Source organism: Poecilia latipinna, unplaced genomic scaffold (assembly GCF_001443285.1).
Source record: "Poecilia latipinna isolate Pla-1442-1.1 unplaced genomic scaffold, P_latipinna-1.0 Scaffold221, whole genome shotgun sequence".
NCBI lineage: Eukaryota > Metazoa > Chordata > Actinopteri > Cyprinodontiformes > Poeciliidae > Poecilia > Poecilia latipinna.
Genome location: NW_015112837.1, coordinates 235842 through 256507, shown reverse-complemented (window position 1 = coordinate 256507; position 20666 = coordinate 235842). Strand labels below are relative to the sequence as shown.

At 38.6% G+C, this 20666-nt stretch overlaps 1 protein-coding gene across 1 annotated transcript; it reads right to left on the bottom strand.

Moving 5' to 3' along the window:
* Nucleotides 1-863: 863 nt before the first annotated feature.
* On the bottom strand, nt 864-13034 carry dusp7 (dual specificity phosphatase 7). The gene is made up of 3 exons (XM_015031866.1): nt 11858-13034; nt 8549-8977; nt 864-5219 (listed from the first exon to the last, which is right to left on the bottom strand). The coding sequence occupies exons 1-3, from the start codon at nt 12264-12266 to the stop codon at nt 4903-4905; spliced, it is 1155 nt and encodes a 384-aa protein (XP_014887352.1). The 5' UTR covers nt 12267-13034; the 3' UTR covers nt 864-4902.
* Between the last annotated feature and the right edge of the window lie 7632 nt (nt 13035-20666).

Genomic DNA, 20666 nt, shown 5'->3' with positions numbered 1-20666 from the left:
AGCATCCTTCAGCTTTCAGTGTCGTTTCTGTTCAAACAGGGCGGGGTTTTAATTTCCTTTATATCACCTCCGCTGTCAGTGTAATATCCGCTCTCATTTACTATGAATTAAACGGCTCACTTGGTTGTGCAAAGGCTGAAATCTTTGCCAAGGCGAAGCCGAGCAATTGTAGTGGGAAGAAGAAGCGAGAGGGCATCGCTGGAAGAGACGAGGAGGGAAGAGCGGAGGTATTTATAGTCAGCTCATCTCACGACGGCGTCTTTGGAAGCTCTTTTTCCTCTCCTCACTTCCTCACTGCCATCATTTACTGTTCACATACACCAGGGGTGTCAAACTACTTTTCACTTTGGGCCATATCAAGTTCATGAATGTCCTTAAATGGTCATGTGTGCCTAAATGTATTGATGAAACCCATTAACACACTGCTAAGATATGAATAAATAGCTCTCTCTGCATTTGATGAATACCTTTTAAAATTAAATAATACCAAATCTCTTTTCATACTGATCTAATTTGGCAGCATGCAGACAAAAACTGCTTTGATTTGATTTCTTAAGATAATATTTAAGCACAAAATTGTTATCTCACAGTCTCTTATTATGTGTTCTTCTAGTGTTTGGAAGGTCATATAAAAACTTATGAGTGATTAAATGTTTTAACATAAACCTGGTGGTCAGAAATAACAGGAACACGCGTTAAAGAAAAAAAAATATTTCAAGATTTATTCGCTGTATAAACATGTCTTGAGTTGCTTCCATACACTGTACAATACGTAGGGTCAATCATTTTTCTCTCAGTAGACAGAAAGGTGACACTGCCCTGGTTAACATGCCCGTCCTTTTTATACAGAGACAGATTGCATCTTTTTTTTATCATTATTTAAAAAAAAAAACAAAACAAAAAAACGCTTACAGCACAAAATAAAACAGCTATTCAATGTGACTTTTAAGCTGTAACAAGATGCATTGTCAAAAAAGAAAAGAAAAGAAAACAAAAAACAACAATATCCCTGAAGAATTCCTCACTGAGGTAACATTTATCAAATCATTCACGCCTCCTTTCATTTTGTTTTATCGTGGCACTGCCTCCTCCAGCTCCTCTATCTGCTCTCGCTTTTTTTTTTTTTTTTTTTAACACAACCTTCCTCTCTCAAGCGCCTTGTACTGTAGCTACAAGTTTAAGGACACAGAAACGTCCGTTCCCGTGATCTGGGAAATTTACAAACAGAGAAAATGACTCTCTCTCTCTTTTCACACACACACACACACACACACACACACACACACACACCACCCAGAAGAAAGCAGCTCGAAATAAACCGTGTTCTCTTTAAATAGAAAAGCTGTGCCTTGAAATATTCCTGTCCTCGGGTGAAAATGATCGGGTTCTCGCTGCTCACCGTTTTATTGTAAATGGGATACGAATCCAAACAAGGAACCTCGACCGTATTGTTTTCATAATGTGAGCTCAACTTTGCATATAAATTCAAAATGTATACTGAGATTATACAGTATATTCATATTGAAAGGCCACAGGAATAGCATAGAGCACGTTATATCAAAATATGAGGAAAAAGAAAACATTTGTAATTATTTAAGCCGGGTGTTGAGACAAATACTGGCATGCTGAAGCACAGCTCTGGCTGTGTAAAGCTTTGGGTGTGTGTGTGTGTGTGTGTGTGTGTTTGCAATGGCCTCTGATGTTGGACACATTTGCACCAGGTGAAACGGTGCTTCAGTCCAAAAGCTCACGACCCCGCTGGATCCTGAACAGTTACACAGAGCAGATATCGTACAAAAGGAGAGGAATCTAAAAACATAGAGGTCTTAGATGTACAAAATCCTGCAAAACAAGGTGTTCTGATATACTGCAGAGTAACAAAGAGGACCTTGTGTGACCCGTTACGGTAAGAAGGCAGCGTGCCTCTCTACTCTTACCGTATTCCTATTTTTTTTTAAAAAAAACAGAGAAATGTTTTTTAATAAGTGTGATTACAAGAGTGTTGAACAGTCAGCGTTAGAAAGGTTATATAAGGCCAGCTTTAAACCAACGAGGAGATCCGCGCGCTGCTTCCCACCGAGACCCGGAGCTTTGTTTCTGTTTAGACCCCGTCCACATCTGCTCTTTGACAATCAGTTACCGATAAGACGCTGGGCTTCGTGGAAAAATGTTCCTCATTTACAAGAGAATCGCTTTGGATTTAGACATCATGTATTTGTTTTATTGAAAATTCGCTTTAAATCATCAGCTAAATGAAAAGAGATGTACCAATTGGTGTGGCTAGAGTTGAAGAGGGTAAATTTCCCTTTGAATGGCTCTGCTCAGCAATTTGAAACCTGATTTTTGGTAGAGATTCATTTTCCTCAAAGGAATATAAAAGCCCAGATGAAAGAAAGAGTAAAGAAAAAACCGTTTCTGTTTTTTAAATGCACCCACATCATATGGCCTGTTGTCATTTTCTAAATGCTGCATTATTCAGCCACAAGCTTTGAAGTTACAAGACAGCTAAAATGGAAATGTCAATGGTCATGTGGTTTTACAAGACTACAAATTAATCAGGAAAAATCATTTAATTTTGTGTTTTTACAATCTACTTTTAGTATCTTATTTGGTATAAAAATGTTTGCATTTTGTGAAACCGGGTAGTGGCAGAATCATGCTGTGGGAATGGTGATGATGATAAACTGAAAAGCTTTTTACAGTTTATATGAGAAGCTGGATGTTCTTTTTAATCTCATAATTCCTGAAAGAAAGAAAGAAAATCTTCACTCGTCACAATTGGCACTAACGTTTGAGCTTATAGAAGTCAGAAAAGCTTGATCGGTGCGTCTCCAGAAGTAAAGGAAGTATCAGTCAACCAAACGTTTCCTGTCTACTTTTAGCTTTTTAAAATCTTAAGACTCTCTTGTTTTAGTTCTGGTTATTTGGCTTCCAGCTTTGCGTGTGATTAAAAATGACTCTATGATTACACAGACTATTTTTTTTCCCCCTTGGTCAAATGAACCTAGCTGTGTGGCATTTTGGTAGATTAAAAGCTAGAGCAGAAATAGCTGCTTTATTTCATTTCTTTTGGTCTAAATCTTAAGATAAGATGATTAAAACCTTAAGCTGAGTGGCATGGTGTATGCTAAGATGATATCCCGAGTCCAAATTGACTCAAAGAATGAAGGAAATAATTTGCAAGCAAAGGAGTAGAATAGAGCCATTTGTTGGGAATTTTTCTTAATTCTCAGATGCTATTTATTTATTTTTTTTACTTTAGCACTTCCTCTAAGCGCAGCAGATGTGCATGTTGTCCCAGAAAGCCATTTATACTTTGAAAACAAAAAGTCCTCCCACGATTTACAGCAACATCCAACCCTTGGTTACAAAGACTGTTAAGAGAGCACACAGCACCACAGCATGCTCAGGTATACAAAATAAGATCCATTTGTTTAATACCTGTAATATATAAATTCCCTTTTCACTATTAATATATCTCTCTGGTTATACAGCCAAGGCTTAAAACTATCTTTAATGAAATGGGTGATCCTTACTAAGAGCTTCCTCTTTTGCTGCCCCTTAATGCAGTTGAAGGGGACAGTCAGTGCGGTCTGTCTCTGAGGCCGGTCCCAGTCCACAACACAAACACCAGATAACGTCCCTCTTCCTGGTGTGCTTTTTGGCAAAAGCGAGACCGATCAGATAAGGTGCCCAAAAAAAAAAGGTTGCTCTGAACCGTTAAGCGCTTCCTCCTTTTGCTCTCAGGGAAGTTTCCACAAAAAGAAAAACACGAGAGTCTGAGCGGACAGAGACCAGTTTTGGCAAAACAAGCTTGTGATGCAATAACGGAAATAAGTTCAAAAGAGTTTGGTTTCTCGCTGAGACGACTGAGCTGGTGGACACAACCCCCCCGCGGCTCCTCGTCGGCAGCCGAGCCAGCAGTGGTGTGGGGAGGCAAGGAGGGCAAAGCCAACTTCCAACCTTCGCCCAGACCCCGGCCTCGGTCCGGGACTCCGGGTCCCCGTTCCCTCCCCACCGCACCGTGCAGCTGTCCGGACTCGTCGCAGCCTGGGACTGGCCTCTCCTCTGTCTGCTCTTCCTCCTTGTCTGAATGTCTCTTTATCAAGTGCCAGCACGTCTACGTCGGCTACACCACTGTGCAAACTGCATTGTGTCACTAAAAAAAAAAAAAAAAAAAACGAGTCGGGAAAAAAACAAAACTCCAACAACTCTTCCCTTTCTTTAGTTTTACAATCTCTTAAGCCGTTTTCAGATTGAATCACTTTGTTTTTGGACAAAGATAAAGAGTATATCATTATATAAACATACAGATCTGTGCGTAAATGTACATAAAAATATACAAAAATGCATATAGACATATTGAATTTGTTAAGGACTTCTCATACATGTTCTGCTATGCACGTTACATACAGTACAAACTGACATACTTTCTTAAGTGTGTGTGTGTGTGTGTGTGTTAATTCCTTGGTTTAAAAAAAAAACACTCTACATTTAGTAGAGCAAGTAAATCCCAGATTCTCCACAAGACGCCAACAAGCTCAGCATGACAGCGGCAATGCCGTCGTCTCTGTGGATCCTCCATGTTCCTTTCTTTGTATTAAGCTGTCATTTCTGCTGCGGTCGTTCAGTCAACTTAGTCGAGCCTTGACAGCTCAGGTGTGAACCCACAGTCCACTGCTCTGGGTTAAAGAAACTCCTCTCACATCTTCTTAAACTTGGCTTCAGTGACCCCTCCGGTCGCTCTAGAGCAGCTCTGTGGCCAGGCTCTCGGAGCAGGAGCCTCAGGAGGCGAAAACTTTCAATAAAACCGGCTGCTTTCCTCCCACTGCAGCCGCTCGTTACCTCTCCTACCTCTTGAAAAAAAGAGAGGGGGGTTCGGGACAGTCTCAAGTCATACTCTCAAGTGGACTCCAGTGTGTCCAGCTGAAACACGTTGTGATTGGTCGGGGTGGTGAAGAAGAGCTGGTCGTGCTGCGGGGAGGTGGCGCGGTTGTCGCAGGGGCTGTTGAGGCCCAGCGTCCGCTCAAAGTCCAGGAGCTGGCCCATGAAGTTGAAGTTGGGGGAAATGTTGGACTTTTTCCGCTTGACGAAGTCGTAGGCGTCGTTGAGCGACAGGTTGAGCTTCTGCATCAGGTAGGCCACGGTGACGGTGACCGAACGGCTGATACCGGCCAAGCAGTGGACCAGGATGCCGCACTTTTTGGAACGAGCCTCGTCTGGAGCGGGTGAGGGAATAAAGGAGAAGAGAAAGAAATTAAAAGCTTACCTTGAAACTCAGGATTCACTTTGATACATTAAAATGCAAACAGTTAGGGCGGGAACGATTAATCAAATTAATCGTGATTAATCGATAATCAAAATAATCATCCACCAATTTAGCGATAAATTAATTGGCACCTGGAGTATACTGACTCAAATGACATATTGAGAGCAGTAAAAAATAGGACAAATAATATAAACACTTGAAAAAGTTTTAGCTTCACTCGGTTCAAATTCTGCAAACAAAAATTTCCTACTAAGCACTTTTTGATATGCAATCAATCAGTCAATCAACAGATTAGGCCTACAGTGTATTGACGATGAGTCCAGCAGAAAGGGCTGAACTTTTTCACATGTTGATGGTAGAAGCATTTTGTTTTTCTGCAAAAATAACAAATGATTAAGTGCACAATCATAGAATGCTGTTTTTGCATTTTAGGCATTAAGATGTTTATTTTATTTGCATATTTTAATGTTGATGGTTTTTTTTTTTACATTGTATAAGAAGGCTTATGTGGTTAAAATATTTGTAGAATCTGCTTTAAGGAAGCTAATCATGTTTTGATTGTGACATTAATCATTTCTATAAGTTTGGGTGATTACTTTATAATCTGGAGGTAGCTCTAAAATGAGCTAAAATAAACCAAAAAGTTAATTTATCAATCAATAATAACAAATACTCGTAAATATAAACAAAATGATGATCAGTTCTACTCCTTATTTATTTTGGCTATCCTTTAGATGACTTTTGACTTTAACATGATTATTTCATGACTTTAAAACGTTTACCAGCATTCATTAGATCAAATAAATTTAGCTACAGACTGACTTTGTAATGTTTTTCTGTCCGCAGTTTGTGGATTTTTGGTAAATATTTAGTTTTGGGGTAAATGTACGACTGCTACGTCTCCTTATTAGAAACGTCTTTGTTACGATGCATCAGAGGAAGCACTGAGAACAAAAATGTATGTCATTTTTGAAATTTGCATAAATTATACGGCTCACAACTGGTTTTCTCAATGACAGTGCAGAACACGAGTTCCCTTCCAGCTCTCTGTCTGAAGCAAACTGTGAATAAAAAAAAAGCGTCCTACATTATTAAGCGGCTGCACCCATCCAGCTATCAGTTTCGAGCCCTTGCACTCGCATCCAGAGGCCATTAGAGCGAGAGTTAAGTGCTTCTTTCCTTCCTTTCTTTCAGCCTCTTCTCGCTCTCTCTGACTGCTTCCCTTGTTGGAGGATTGAGGTCAGTTGGCTCGCGAACTCAGGCAGCCGTGCTGATGCCAAATTAAATTTATATGTGATGTATGCTCACATTCCATAACGACGCAAAAAAACAAAAAAAAACAAAAAAAAAAAACAAAAGGCAGGGAGATGGGTGTAAAAATCGTCGTCAGGAGAATTTATCCAAGCTCCAGACGGCTCAGCAGTGGAATAAATAACCAGTGGTTAATCTCCTGGAACTGATCTGAGAGCTGAGCTGCATTACTTTAGAGCCACAACGTCGCCGAAATCCTCCGTTTATCAAGATGCTTAACTACCAGAAAAACAAACTCCTTTCCCTTCCTACGTCGCTGCATAAACATCCAGCAACATGTTTTAGTTATTCAAGGAATTTTCAACTTTCCGGAAGCAGATTGCTGACACATCCGTGTCTCCTTAATTACCCTACTACAACCAGGAGGATCTGATGTAATCTCTGCATATCACAGCTGGCCGGACAGCTCCATCGAACATCAGCATGACCCAAATCTGCCACGACCTCCTGGTCTGGCGTATGTCACACTTACTCCCACCTAAGGAGATTTATTAGTTTAAAAACCACTGGCCTGCAGAGGGAATTCATTAATTCCCGGAGAATTAAGTCAGAAAGAATGAAGGGAAATGCGGGAAACCGAACCAGATGAGCAGAAAAGTCACGATTATGACTCGGTTCTCAAAGAATCAATGTTTTATTTATGACCTCATGGATGACACAGCTTTTCTTGGAAAGCAATTTAATAACAAAAACAACACTACTTTTTTTTTTCTACACTCACCACAACTTGTAAAGAATATATCTAGGTAAAAAAGATAAATTATTTAGAAGTAATCCAAAAACTTACTGGAGATTATTAAGCCTGAAGAACAAAAACAAAAAGGAAAAGCTGTGCTTCTTGAAGATGTTCTATTGCAAAATCCAGTAATTTCTTGAATTTCCAGAGTTTGCCGCTAATTTACAAAACAATAAATGTTTGGAGGGCTGGATGGATGGGTAGAAATGGATGACCAGACAGATGGATAGGTGGATAAAGGTATGAATAAACAGATTAAAGAAACCAGGAACAAAATGTGTAAATAAAAAGACTTATCCATGCTCTGTTGGTTTTTGTTCCTTGCTTATCCTGACATATGCTAAACAAATAAGTTTGATCGATTGATATAAATGCAAAAAAGATTAGAGCAACTTTCTGTCCTTTTAAATTGTGACTCTTCAAAATTTAATTCCATTTAATGCGGTCCAAATGAAGTGAAAAATGATGCAGTAAAACACTTGTCTTTGCAGCTGCCTTTAGATGGTGCATCACTAAACTTTGACTTTTTGGATTTGATTGTTGAAGATTTTCAGACGCACTTTATACAAAATACCACAAGGAGAGTCAAGCACAACAAAGTGCATTTTGTGGTCTATGATTCACCAATAAGTGGTTGGTTTTAATCCATGGATGTGTAAATTTATATCCTTTAACAGTTTATTAAACAACTACAAAGAAGATTCTTCAGCTGAGAGTATTAAATTCAGAATCCATGGTGGCTACATTTAAACTTTTGGTTATGTGGATTCATTTTGGACAACGAAGATGAATGCATTCTTTAAAAATATAGCATTAACACCACATTTTTCCTCGGAATAAGTAAATAAATATTAAATTGAGAGAATGTGATTGTTCTGCAGCAAGGCAAAAATGAGCATCTAAAAAAAAATAAAATAAAATATGACCTTTTGTTTTCAAAGTCCCCTGAAAGTGGCATGATGTAACGTTAGAGCTGGAGAGAAATAAAGATAAGGTGCCTGGATTTATTCCTCTCTGAGCTCAGACTCTGACGTAGAACTGCTCACTAAATCAGACACAGTCAAACCAAAACAGGCTGAAGAACAAACTCACGGCTTGTCTTCGTTCTTAAGTTTTGAGTTGGTAGTGACTTCACGTGTCAGTTTTAACTATTTTAAGTACAAAAATGTAAATTCCTCTGGTCAATTTTAACTTAACCTTTCTATATTTTTGGACACTCTGCCTCCACTTACCAATAAATGAAATGGCCTCGGGGAAAAACTGCGAGAGGTTCTGGCTCCAGTGATCGGAGATGGGGATCTGTTTGTACTTGAAGTCTCCCTCGTGCTCGAACATGTTGGGCAGGTTGGGCGTGACGTTCAGGATGTACTTGATGTTGTACTTGCTGAGCACATCCAGGTTCGCAGAGTCTTTGGCACAGCCCAGGTAAAGGTACGGCAGGATCTGGACGGGGAAGGCGGGCTGGTTGTTGGGGAGCGGGCTGCCCTCCGACTCCGTGGCGCTGCTCGGCTCCCGGTCGGACTCTCCGTCCGAGCAGTCGGAGCTGATGCGGAGTCCGCCCAGGCCCAGGACCGAGGTCGGCGGGGAGCTGCTGGGGCACGAGCAGTCCAGATTGGTCTCACAATGTTCTGGATACTCGGACTGGAACTTGTTGAATCCTCCTGAAGATGATTTAAAAAAAAAAGTACAATAAATGTAATTTAAACGTCATTTTAAAAAAATGAATATTTGATCTACCATCAAAGGCAGCCTAATCATTCTGTTCATCACTTCTGCTTGAAGAGGAAAATAAAATGTATCAGCCCAGATTTTTAATTTCCTTTCACTGTTGCATCCGTTTTAATGATCATTTTGTTTATTTTAAAAACTATGGAGCCAACTCCAAGTCCTCAAGAAATCTTTGATCTCTTTGTCTATAAAAACCTCTGACCTAATTGGCCCTCACATCCTCTAAATACATCCATTTTAACTGGATCTGTTCCAACCTGCTGTTGTTAAATCAAGGCTAAAGCTCAGATGAATCTCAGCCAAATAAAGATAAAAAAAAAATGCAGTAGCCCTTCATTTAAATGACCATTTTCTCTAACTTCACACTCCTTGTTTTGTTAGATCTACCATTCATGTTTGGGACTTCCAATAAAACTAATGAAATAGTTTTATTATTGAAATATGATTGGGTGATAAGTTTCATTTTATGATTTTAATTATTGAAATTAAATACATTTATTGAAATGCTTGTGCTTTGTGTTCCCTTTATCCTTATTTTATGTTTATTTTCTTTTATATCCATCTTTATACCTTGTTTATTCCTTTGATTGCTGTTGTTTTTCCTTTCACATTGTGAAAGCTGAAAAATAAACAAATGCTAATTACTTTAACCTGGACGATGAGACGTTTTTTGTTTTTTTTTTTGCTGATTTTCTGTCAGATCTCATAAAATCTTGCCATTTTATTATCCATATGCTTCATAAATTATGAGACGACACAACACTGACGTTAGCTTCTGATTTGGAAGTGTGGAAAAAAAAAAAAAAAAACGTCACTAAGCTGGATCTGATTCAAAATCTGGAACACAACCCAATAAATCAGACCTGGATTAATTAACACTAATCATTGCTTCTTTCGACGTAGTCTGCCATGTTTAATATGAAAAGTGTTGTTTGTAAAAATGTTAAATTATTGTTTGTTTTATTTGGAGCCAGTTAAAGAAACACCAGCCCAGTGTTTGGCCTCAGGACCAAAGCGCAGTGAATCTGCTGTTTTCTTTTAGTGACTAAACATTTATTTGTCTCAGTCGCTCAGAATAATTAGACTGATGCACCAACCAATTGGCCAGAGATCAGAATAAACCAGTTTCCCCACACTCGGTTATAAGCTGATTTAAATACTTAAAAAAAAAAAAATCTTATTTTCTTGAGATCGTATTTTCAGGATAATCAACTCCCACCAGATCAACTACAGCATTGTACTTTGAAGAGTAATTAGTTAGCATGTGATGAATAGATGCCTTCAATTTTGAGAGTTTTTACAACTATCAAGGGACATGCAATGTTTTATCTAAATTACATAACAAAAATAAAATTAATTTCTCAAAATGGGAAATGGCAGATCAGACCTGAAAGACAAGGTCATGACGAAGATAAACGATGTCATTCAAGTGTGGGTTGGTGTGCAAAGCTCTGTATTATCTTTAAAACGTTTAGAAGAAAGGAATAAAGAAAGATTTTTCCATAATAAATGCATTTGTTTTTATTCCTGGATAAGGATAAAAAGCAAATTCGATACTTTTATGGGCTGAAAGAATAATATAAAATGTCTGCCAGTCTTTATAAAACAGTGAACATCCGAGGAAAACTATTTAGCATTCTGAGCTTCTTACCTGTGCAATGATGAAATTAGTTTTTGATGTGGGACCTGACTGTTTTGGGTCATAGTGGAGCTAAAACACTTAGAAACCTATCAGATTTAAGCTGGATTAATTCATACTAAGCACAGATTATTTTAAGGGCATTTGGTGTGTTAGAAATGGAGAAAAATCCTGGAAAAGCATGTATTCTTTGACAAACATTTAAGTTGTAATACATGATATCACTTAAATATAAACTCATCTTTCGTCACATTTGCCCAAGCAGCCACAAGGAAAGAAACTTCCATATTTTTCCAGTTTGTGTAGCAAATCATAGGTCATAATATGGGTGTGCAGGTGAATCCGAATCAAATATCTTGCCATTCTTGACAGCGCAGGTGTGTTTCTCGACCTCCTTTAAGCAACAACCTGTCCTTTCGCAGTGATCAGGCAGATAAAGGGTAGCAACATGTCATTTTCCTGAACATAAGCATGAAAACAGGGCGTCCAGACGCGCTCCATTGAGAAAAGCTGAGCCCTGCGGAGAATCAGGACAGCCAGGCTCGGCAGCAACACTTCACAGCTCAGTGGACTTTTTGTGAATGGCAGCCAAGCTTGTGACTCCCCGTCAAACACATCCATTATCCACGGCTCACACACACACACACACACACACCCAGGTCCACTCTGCTACACCCGTCGGGTTTAAAAGCTGCATTTTCTTTAATGCAGAGCTGAGGGAATCTCTCTAAAGAGCGCCTCTGCGTCCTGGTTCCTCTCTCCATTCATGAAAAAAAGAAAAAAAAAGAAAAAAAAAAGGGTTGCCTTTTCCTGAAGGAGCACAACATGGCGGGGCTATTTCTACTAAACACACGGTGTTTATACGCAAACATGCATTCATGAGGAGTTTAGTTTTGAACAAACTCAGTTTTTTTTTTTTTGTATTTCTAGAGGAATGAAATGCGCGAGGAAGATCAAAGTTTGAAGGCAGTTCAAGTTGAAGGCTCAGCTTTGTTATACTGAATTTAAGAAGCCATAAAGTCAGACTCATTGCTAGTTAATTACAGCTTCAGTTTGCGGATAAACACCTAATAAATGTTATAAGACTGTTCAGAAACTAGTTGGTACCATGCGTGTTTAAAGTGACAAGTTATCACCTCAAATCCGACAGAATAAATGTAAATAAACCCCTTACCCTCCAGATAGAAAGCCTTGCAGCCGTCGTCCCGCAGCTTCTGCAGCAGCAGCCCCATCACGGAGCTCCCCAGCCCGGACTCGTGTCGGTCCGACGTCGCCTCGTCGTACAGGAGAACCACGTCCGTCTTGCACCGCTTGACGAATTTCTCCTTGTCCTCGTTGTTGGGGATGATGGAGCGGATGGGGAGGTTGCCCTTCTTCAGCCTCCGCAGCATGAGGCCCGGGATGGCCAGGTTGATGGCAGACTCGATGTGCGACGACTCGTACAGCTCATGGGGTCTGCAGTCCAGCAGCAGCAGCGCGCCGGCCCCGGACTCCAGCTCGTCCTGCAGCCACTCCACGCTCTTACTCGACATCATCATCACAGTCACGATCACTGAGCCTCTGCACAGATGATCCGTTTTCATCGGGGAAACGTTAGCCCACCTGTCCACTTACGGGACATCATGGCGACACAGCAGAATTTGGCGGAAAACGAGCGAAAAATAAAACAAACAAACAAAAAAGAGAAAATCACGGCGTTAAACTTCGCTCCACCTCCAGCACCACCACCACCGCCGCCGCCGCTCCAGCTCCAGCTCCAGCGGGCGCTGCGCACCCAACGCGCACTTCCACACGCATCCAACACGCACACCGCGATGCCGCTCTGCTTGGAGCAGGAAACTTGAACATGCAGAGCTCTCTTTCGCTCCCTCGCTCGGTCCGACTGAACTGGATGTCACTCCAGTCCATCGACGTCCATTCAGCGAGTCCACTCCAGCCCCCCCACCCACGGGGCGTCCGCAGAGTAACGAGCGGAACCGCAGATGTCCACTTAGCGCATTCACATGTGAGCTAAGGCTGAGCTGCGGAGGCTAAAGCCCAGGTTCAGCATTAATATTTGACATGCCTGCCCACAGAGCGCCTCTGGTTTGTCATTTCCTCTGGATGCATTAAAGAAGAAGCTCTGCGGGCTTGTCACTGAGAAGAGGGAGGAGCTGGGAAATTTAAAGGTGCAGGGATTCAAGCGACTTTAATCACCCAGCATCCATTCATAGTCTAAGTCTGAATAACACACTCAGAAATTATAATCTGATTCATGCTTCTGATCATCCTAAATCAAATAGATGCGCTAATATGTTTTTAATGAACAGAATCCTGGACAAGAGGACTGAAAAGTTAGTCATTTTACTAAAATACGTCTACTTCCACTATTACCCAACTCACTTGAAGAGTTTGTCATGTTTCAGCTAAAAATTTCAGCATACTTTTATCGCAATCTTTTGCAATCGTCCAACACAGCGACAGACTGCTGCATCCTAAATGCACAAGGGAGCGTCACTGCAGATCCCACATCCTTGTAAATTACAATTGCTGTAATTGTTAATCTTGTTTGTTATATTTTAATTCAACAGTGAAAAAAAACCTCTTTATGTGAACTGAAAGTCCAGTTTTGCTCCTAATTAAGCTTCAATAAAACATGTTGTTGGCCTCAAATTTAAATTCATGTTTGCTTATTTTTAACTGTAAAATAACTGAGATAGTTCTATAACTTGTAATGTTTTGTGTTTAGTTTCACAAATTTAAAAACCTTGATTTGGATATACCTCCAACAATAAAGTGTTTAGTTTTCCTCTTCAATCTCACAGAGAGAAACTAAACTACGCGCCTTGTGAAAATGTGCTTCCTAAAGCACAATTACCAGTTCTTCTTTGGTATTCTGGATGCTCTCACTCAGGCCACCCACTGCATACACCTCCACATGTTACACTCTTAAATAAATTACTGGAAGCATTTCTCACTGAGAGACAGCTTTTATTCTCTACAATCACAGAACAAATCACATAATCAAATGATGGTTTTCTGCTCTTTTTGAGCTGTAGCTTCAGATTCTGCTTGATGTACCTTACGATCAGGAAAACACTCTAGTTCTATATATCTCAGCAGGTGGACTTAAAACGATTTTGATCGTTTTCCAGATTTTCAATCAATTTCTCATGGTTAGATACAGACATTTATGTAATATTTTCTGTAAATGTTAGCTTAAGGTCTTTATATACAATGTTTGGTTTAAAAAGCCCGACTTTTTAAACCAATTTGAGATGTCAGCCTGACTGATATATTGTTTGCATCAAATTAAGTAAAGACATGGGAGCTTCTAAAGTCCAAGCTTGAAAGTATCGTCCCAAATACTGACGAGGGCTGAAACAGAAACAAAAGGAAAAATCAATACAGGTCCAATGTTTGAAGGGTCATGGCTGAACAAGCTACATGAAAAAGGTCCTGCAGTAAATGAACTTTGAACTTTTCTTTAAAAAAAATTCTTTCAATGTGTCTCCAGCATACAATTAACATCCCAGACAGTAACAAAAACAATAATTTAAAGGTTTAACATTATTGAATGACAAGGAAATGGTGACTTTAGCTTTGATTTTCCATCTAATCGTCTAATCAAACAAAAACAAGTTTAATCCATGAACTTATTTTTTTTTATTTTATTTGGGATATTTCTTGTGTTACTGAAACTGGGAGTGGGAACAAAATCTTGTGTTACGCATTGTTTCCTGCTTATATTATTTTATTTTCATATTATATATATATATATATATATATATATATATATGAAGACTTGGAAAGCAGCAAAACTAAATTTTGTACTATTTTATATTATTCAAGTATCTTTAAGAATGCTTTATTTTTATTTTTACAGAAAAATAAACAAAAAGATGCAAAAAGGGTTTATAACAAGCAAATTTGTAAATATACAAATATATATAAGATTTTTTTTTTCTTGACAAAACCTCAGATGCAGATATTTGCACTTTCCCACCTCAGTCATAAGTCATGAGGTCAAAAATGGTTCAGAAAAAAACTAAACATATACAGCAAGGGGCAATTGTGCAGACAAAAACATCCTGCTGACGTTTAAGACCAGCTGGAAACTCCAAAATCAGATATTTATATTTTTCTGATAAATGAATTGATTGCATGTAATATGGCAATAGTATTGTGTTTACAACACTCTTCAAGGTGAAAACTGGGACTGAGGGAAGAAAATGGTTTAAAAAAAAGCTGGAAAAAACAGATGTGAGGCTATTTAAAAAAAAAAAAAACTATTCCAAGGAGTATCTGTGGCTCATTCAGTCTGCAAGAAAGAGCGCTTCTAGCAGATAACAGGAAGGCTGAGTGTGTTACAGAAAAGCTGATCTGCTTTATACTTTTCAGCTTTTAATTCATCCCGTCACAGAACATTTCAAAGTAAAAGACCTATTTTATACAAAAGGAGAATGCTGATTTATTAATGCTACTCACACTAATATCTGATAAGACAGATCTAATGATATTAAGACCCTGTTTTACAGTGACTGCTCTCCTAAACAAGCAAGATGACGGGGCCTCTCTTCCTATAAGAGGCCTAAATAATTAATGAACGCCTGTAGCAGGAAGGCTTGGAAGAGAAGAATCAAAATTAGCAGGATAAATCCTACAAAAGCTGGACAGTACTTCTAAAAAAACGAAAAAAGAAAATATATCCAAGGCAGCATACTAATGCCTCAGCTGACATTGTGATGCTGTTCATTTTAATTATTCGTCATCCCAACAATTGTTTATCACTTTTTACATTTAATCCACAGTCTTCCTCATCAGTTCTCTTCATCAGTGAAAAAGACATTATTTTACATTCATACTGGGCGTCACGATGGCGCCATGTAGGATATTCCTCCATATGTAACAGCTTGGCGGTTTGCCTACTACTCTGAACAAACCATCACTACACATCACCATGGATGACCTAATAAGGCATCAGCAGGTTGTGACAGAGGCAGAGAGGAGGAAAAGAAGAGCGTTTGATTTCCTCACAGCTGCACAGAGGAGGAGTAGGGGGATGCACCAGCTGCAGACAATGGCTCTTTATCCTCTCCAGTGACTTGCACACAAACACAAACACACACTCAGACACATGCTCAAACTTTAGGGCTCTTGTGTTTCCACTCCCTTCATGGACAACAACAGGCTCTCTGAGGAAGAGCGTGCGTGTTTTTGTTTTTTTTTCCCCACAACTTCACTCCATTACTTAACCAAATTATCGTCATTGATTTAGAGAAAAATAAGCATTGCTAAGCAGAGTTTTGTATTCACACGGATCCTTCTAAACATGAACACAAGCAGCCGTTCCTCTAAGCGCTTTTGTTTACTTGTAGCTAGTTCGTAAATAAAGTTTGGTTTACGATAATACTTTTTACTTCAGCTGAACATTAGTGTTTAACCGTTTACACTGCAAAACGTAATCTAAAGTATTTTTGTCTAGTTTCTAGTTCAAATATTTTGGTACGCTTGAAATAAGAGAAATCTAATTTACAAGTAGCTTTTCAGCAAGACATAAGAACTTTGTGTTAAGTCAATAATATCCTTAATATGTATAAAAAATAATTTACCAGCCCGACCAACCATATGGTGAAATAATCCACTGGCAGATTATTTCACTTAAATTATGGTAAAAAAAAAAAAAAAGCCTTAGTATAAATGAAATAATCTGCCAATTGATTGTTTCACCAGATTATTGCTCAGACTTAGTGATGAGCTTTCTTAGAGAAATAACTTTAAGCAAACTGGCTTATGATACTGCATTACAATCAGATTCAACTGTTTATATATATATATTTACATTGCAATAAATAATTGAAACATAAATGAATTTAACTGGATTGATTTGAACTGACGCATTTGGATTATGTTTGACGTTAAAATGGTCTTTTTGGTTTGCTCAGTGCCTTAAACCAGTATTTACTGTGAACTAATGCTGCATAAACTGAATTAAATGTAATCAAAAACATGTTTTGATACTGTATCGGTAGTATCAGGTAATTTCATTCAAATATATATTTTTTTCACTAACAGGAGGTGTTTAAGAATGCCCTGGCCTTTAAATTGATGACCAGATTTCCTGACCTCTGATTGGGTTTTAAATCTGCTTTTAAGCAGGATCCATAAAACATCAGGTGAATTTAAATAATCCAAAAATGTGAACATATCTATTGCATGAATCAGTTTGTTATTAATTGCAGGAAACAACGGTTACATTTTTTTTGTTATTCTTCATGTTGAGGTTCTCTGTCTTGTTCCGTCTCACGGAGAAATACTCAGACAAGTTTAGCTTTCACAGCCCACATGTTTTCAATCGATGTCTCACCATCAGTCTCTGGCACTTAATTTGCTTTGGTGGGGTAGACCCCATGAAAGACCACTCAGGTTGTTACACCTGACACTGTTTCTTAAAGCCGAAACACATGTGCATTGTATTAAACTTGTATTCTCTGTCTGTTTTAATAAATCTCAGTAAAAGGAAACATTGTACCGTCTGTACAGCTAATCAGACTTTTTTTTTTTTTTTGGTCCATCTGGAGTTTTTCCACTCTTGAACAATATTAAACAGACAATTTCTAAAGCAGATAATCAGCTCTAATCTCTGGAAAATTACAGTCAGAGCTCAGGGAAGTCAGCCTGACAGCCCAGAGGGATTTAAGTTTTATGTCCTCAACATAAAAAGTACCTGTTCATTAAAACAGCAGATGTAGCTGTAATTCATCCTCGTTTCACAGGATTCGCCGTACTTTATCCCGTATAAATCAACGCGGTTAATCAAATAATTAATCTTCCTTTTAACCATCTCTGCAGACCAGATTTCCTTTTGGTCTGTGGTCTCTTTAAAGCAGCAGACTGTGGTTTAAACCCACTCACCTTAGTGACAGAACGAGGGGCCACCCGTCTCCCACACAAACGCTGGCATTTCCTCCTCTGTTTCCTTTACCCTCAAACATCACGTCCTCAGCACATAAAACAGCCTTAGAAACGCGTCACATATCTGCTCTTTAATTTCAGACTTTTAATAAATCCGACATAAACAACCACTGACGCCAGAATAATAATAATAATAAAAAAAACATTGCGACTTCTGTTAAAGGTTTAGCAGTAATCTAATTCAAGTTACCTTATATATAAAACAAATATATTTTTAAAGTGCAAAAAATATACTTTTAAAATACATTTGTATCATTCTATGTCCTGAAAAGCTTAAAATTCTTTGTTCTTTTAATTATATCTCACTTTCCCAAAGTTGAAACACTTATAAAAATGCATTACTTCTACCTAACAGTGAAAAAACTCAATGTACTGCAGTGTCCAATAACATGTTTTGTTTAAATTATGTAAGTTAAAGAAGCGTCTAGTACATATATATATTGTTTAAATAAATAAAATTAAGAAGAAAAAGAACTATATGTACATGTATGTGTATTTACATCCATTTGTTTTATAAATAAAGACAAAGAAAAAAAAAAGAAGGTAATTTGTGGTTGTACAAATATTTAGTTTCACAGTAGACTAGCTGACTGCTCTGGCTGTAACATGTTCATTGTGTTCATCAGAGAGAAAGCCAGGGGAAACAAACCGTCTCTGTAGTGCTGACCTGAAGGTAAAAGCCTAAACAGTTTGTGTCCAGGATGTGTGGAGTCTGCGCTGGTTTTAGCTGCCCTTTTCTCAAACCTTGACTTATACAAGCCCTGGATGGAGGAATGGTCAGCTCTGATCTGATCCTCTCAGCAGATCAGGAATGTGATATAAATATATATATATATAAAAAGTCTATTTTACATAATTGAAACTCTACATTATTGTGGTAAAAGCCGACATTTTACAAAGTAATAAAAAAGTACACCCCTGTCAGATTCTAAGCTCAGCGATATCACAGAAAACTACGGATCAAAACGAAGAGCAGCAACAGTGAAATAAAATATATTGGCCAAGAGCAGCACAGGCCTTAAGCTGGGTTTGAATGAGGTGTATGAACCAATCTGTCAACAGAAACGTTAACCGAGGAAATCCACCATAAAAATGAGTCACCAAACATGCCCTAAAAATCCCTCTGCTGCTCTCAGATTGGATTATCTACAAAAAAACACATTTAAAGTATTTGTTCACAGCTTGCAAGAGTAATTAATCAATCGCAGCACCAACACGACAAACCAACAACTCTCTTCACTGGGCATTGAAGTCTTTTGTATAAAGCAACCATAACCCTGCCTAGTGTATCTAATCCCCATGCAGAACAAACACACTGTACCTACATAGGCAGGGTTGTAAACCCACTGAGGTGACTCATCGTATGTTAACTCAGTCTTCACCTCCCCATCTTTCTCTCTTTCATACTCATATGAAACGCATATAAACTTGCAAACCTCACCCCGTTATATCACAGTGAAAGCTCAAAGTCAGGGCCATAAAGACAGATGGTCAAAGGTGGCCAAATCACACTTTAACGAGCTGATCTACCTCCGTCTCTTTCACTTTTCTTCCCGATGCCCGAGCTCAGCTCAACCGAGAAATGTGGCGGAACAGCCCATCGACACATCACTGCTGAAAACGAATAAGAAGGCGGCTTTTCTATAGCTTTCGGTTTGATTTAATCTAAATTTAAATACAGCCAGACAACAGAGACGGGGAAGATGTGAAAATTGGGAGTGAAAGGAAGCCGAAAAAGAAGCCGTGCAGAGTCCTGGTTCTCGATGACGGACATGTTTATTTGGGCTGCATGGCTGCTGTTGTGAGCTGGATGTTTATAACCAGCGTCAATAAGTGGTCAATACGTCCAAAAACGATAAACAACTTGCAAATGTTTAAGGGGTTTCTTTTTCTGGTGCCCTTTTATTATATATCCACGTCATTTCTGAAACTGTGACACAGCACAGCTATAAAATAAAACATTAAAACAGACATAAAAAACGTCAACATTTTTGCTTCAGTATTTGACTTGAATGTCTGGACGTGTTTCTGCTCATTTTGTTACATAACATCAAGTTTTTAAAGGCAGTCAAAAGGACTGGTCTCTGTATTTCTGGGCTTTGTTTTTATTTATGAGTGTCCCGTAAAGAAGAGACGAGCCAAAATGTGGAACCTGTCTATTTACAGGAGGGTTCATGATCTGAATCCTATGTTAACGAGAGATGGATCACAACAGAAAGAACGAGATTTCAGACACAATCAGAAAAATGAGCTTCCTCCATCGGAGGAGAAGCACAGAGTGCAGAGAGTCAAAGCTGAGACGTTTAGGTTTTTTATGTTAGTCCACAATTTATACGTTATATTTTTGCCTCACTTGGAAGGCTAATTTTTATTTTCACTTGAGTAAAAATATGTTACAGTGGTATTTTTGAGTAACCTCTGGTTATTATTTATAGTGGGCGACATCTGCCATCGTTGAGGCCTTTTCAATAATGATGGAGAGATCATTCCAGCAGGACTCTATTTTCAGAGACTGACCTGAAATTATTTTGAAGCACTGAAAAACATACAGAGAAGCTCAACATTATTCATATGCTGACAGATTTAGTCTTGAAAATATTTTCATTCAACAGCTGGAAACACACGCCTCTGACCCTCTCTGCCCCTGCAAGGCAGAGCGAGTAAAGACAACGGATTATTCTTATGAAAGTTTCTTTTACGGAACGTGATGAAAGGAAAACATATTTAAAAAGACATGTTTCTTATTTTATCGACACTTTTTAGCTCTCAAAATGTATATAAAAAAAATCTTTGACATGAAAGTCATGAAGCTCCTCCTCAGGTTTCTGCATGCTGCTGTGTTCAGATTACCACTGTGTAATTAAAAAAAAAAAAATCAACTTGTATAAACCAAAAAGATGAATGATTTTCTGACGATAAAAATAAATGGTCAGAGTATGGTTTCAGAAAAAACATTCTGCCTGAAAACACATAAGCTTATACTCTTCCTGACTCTGAAAATTAGTAATAAACTTTCCCTTTTATCTGGT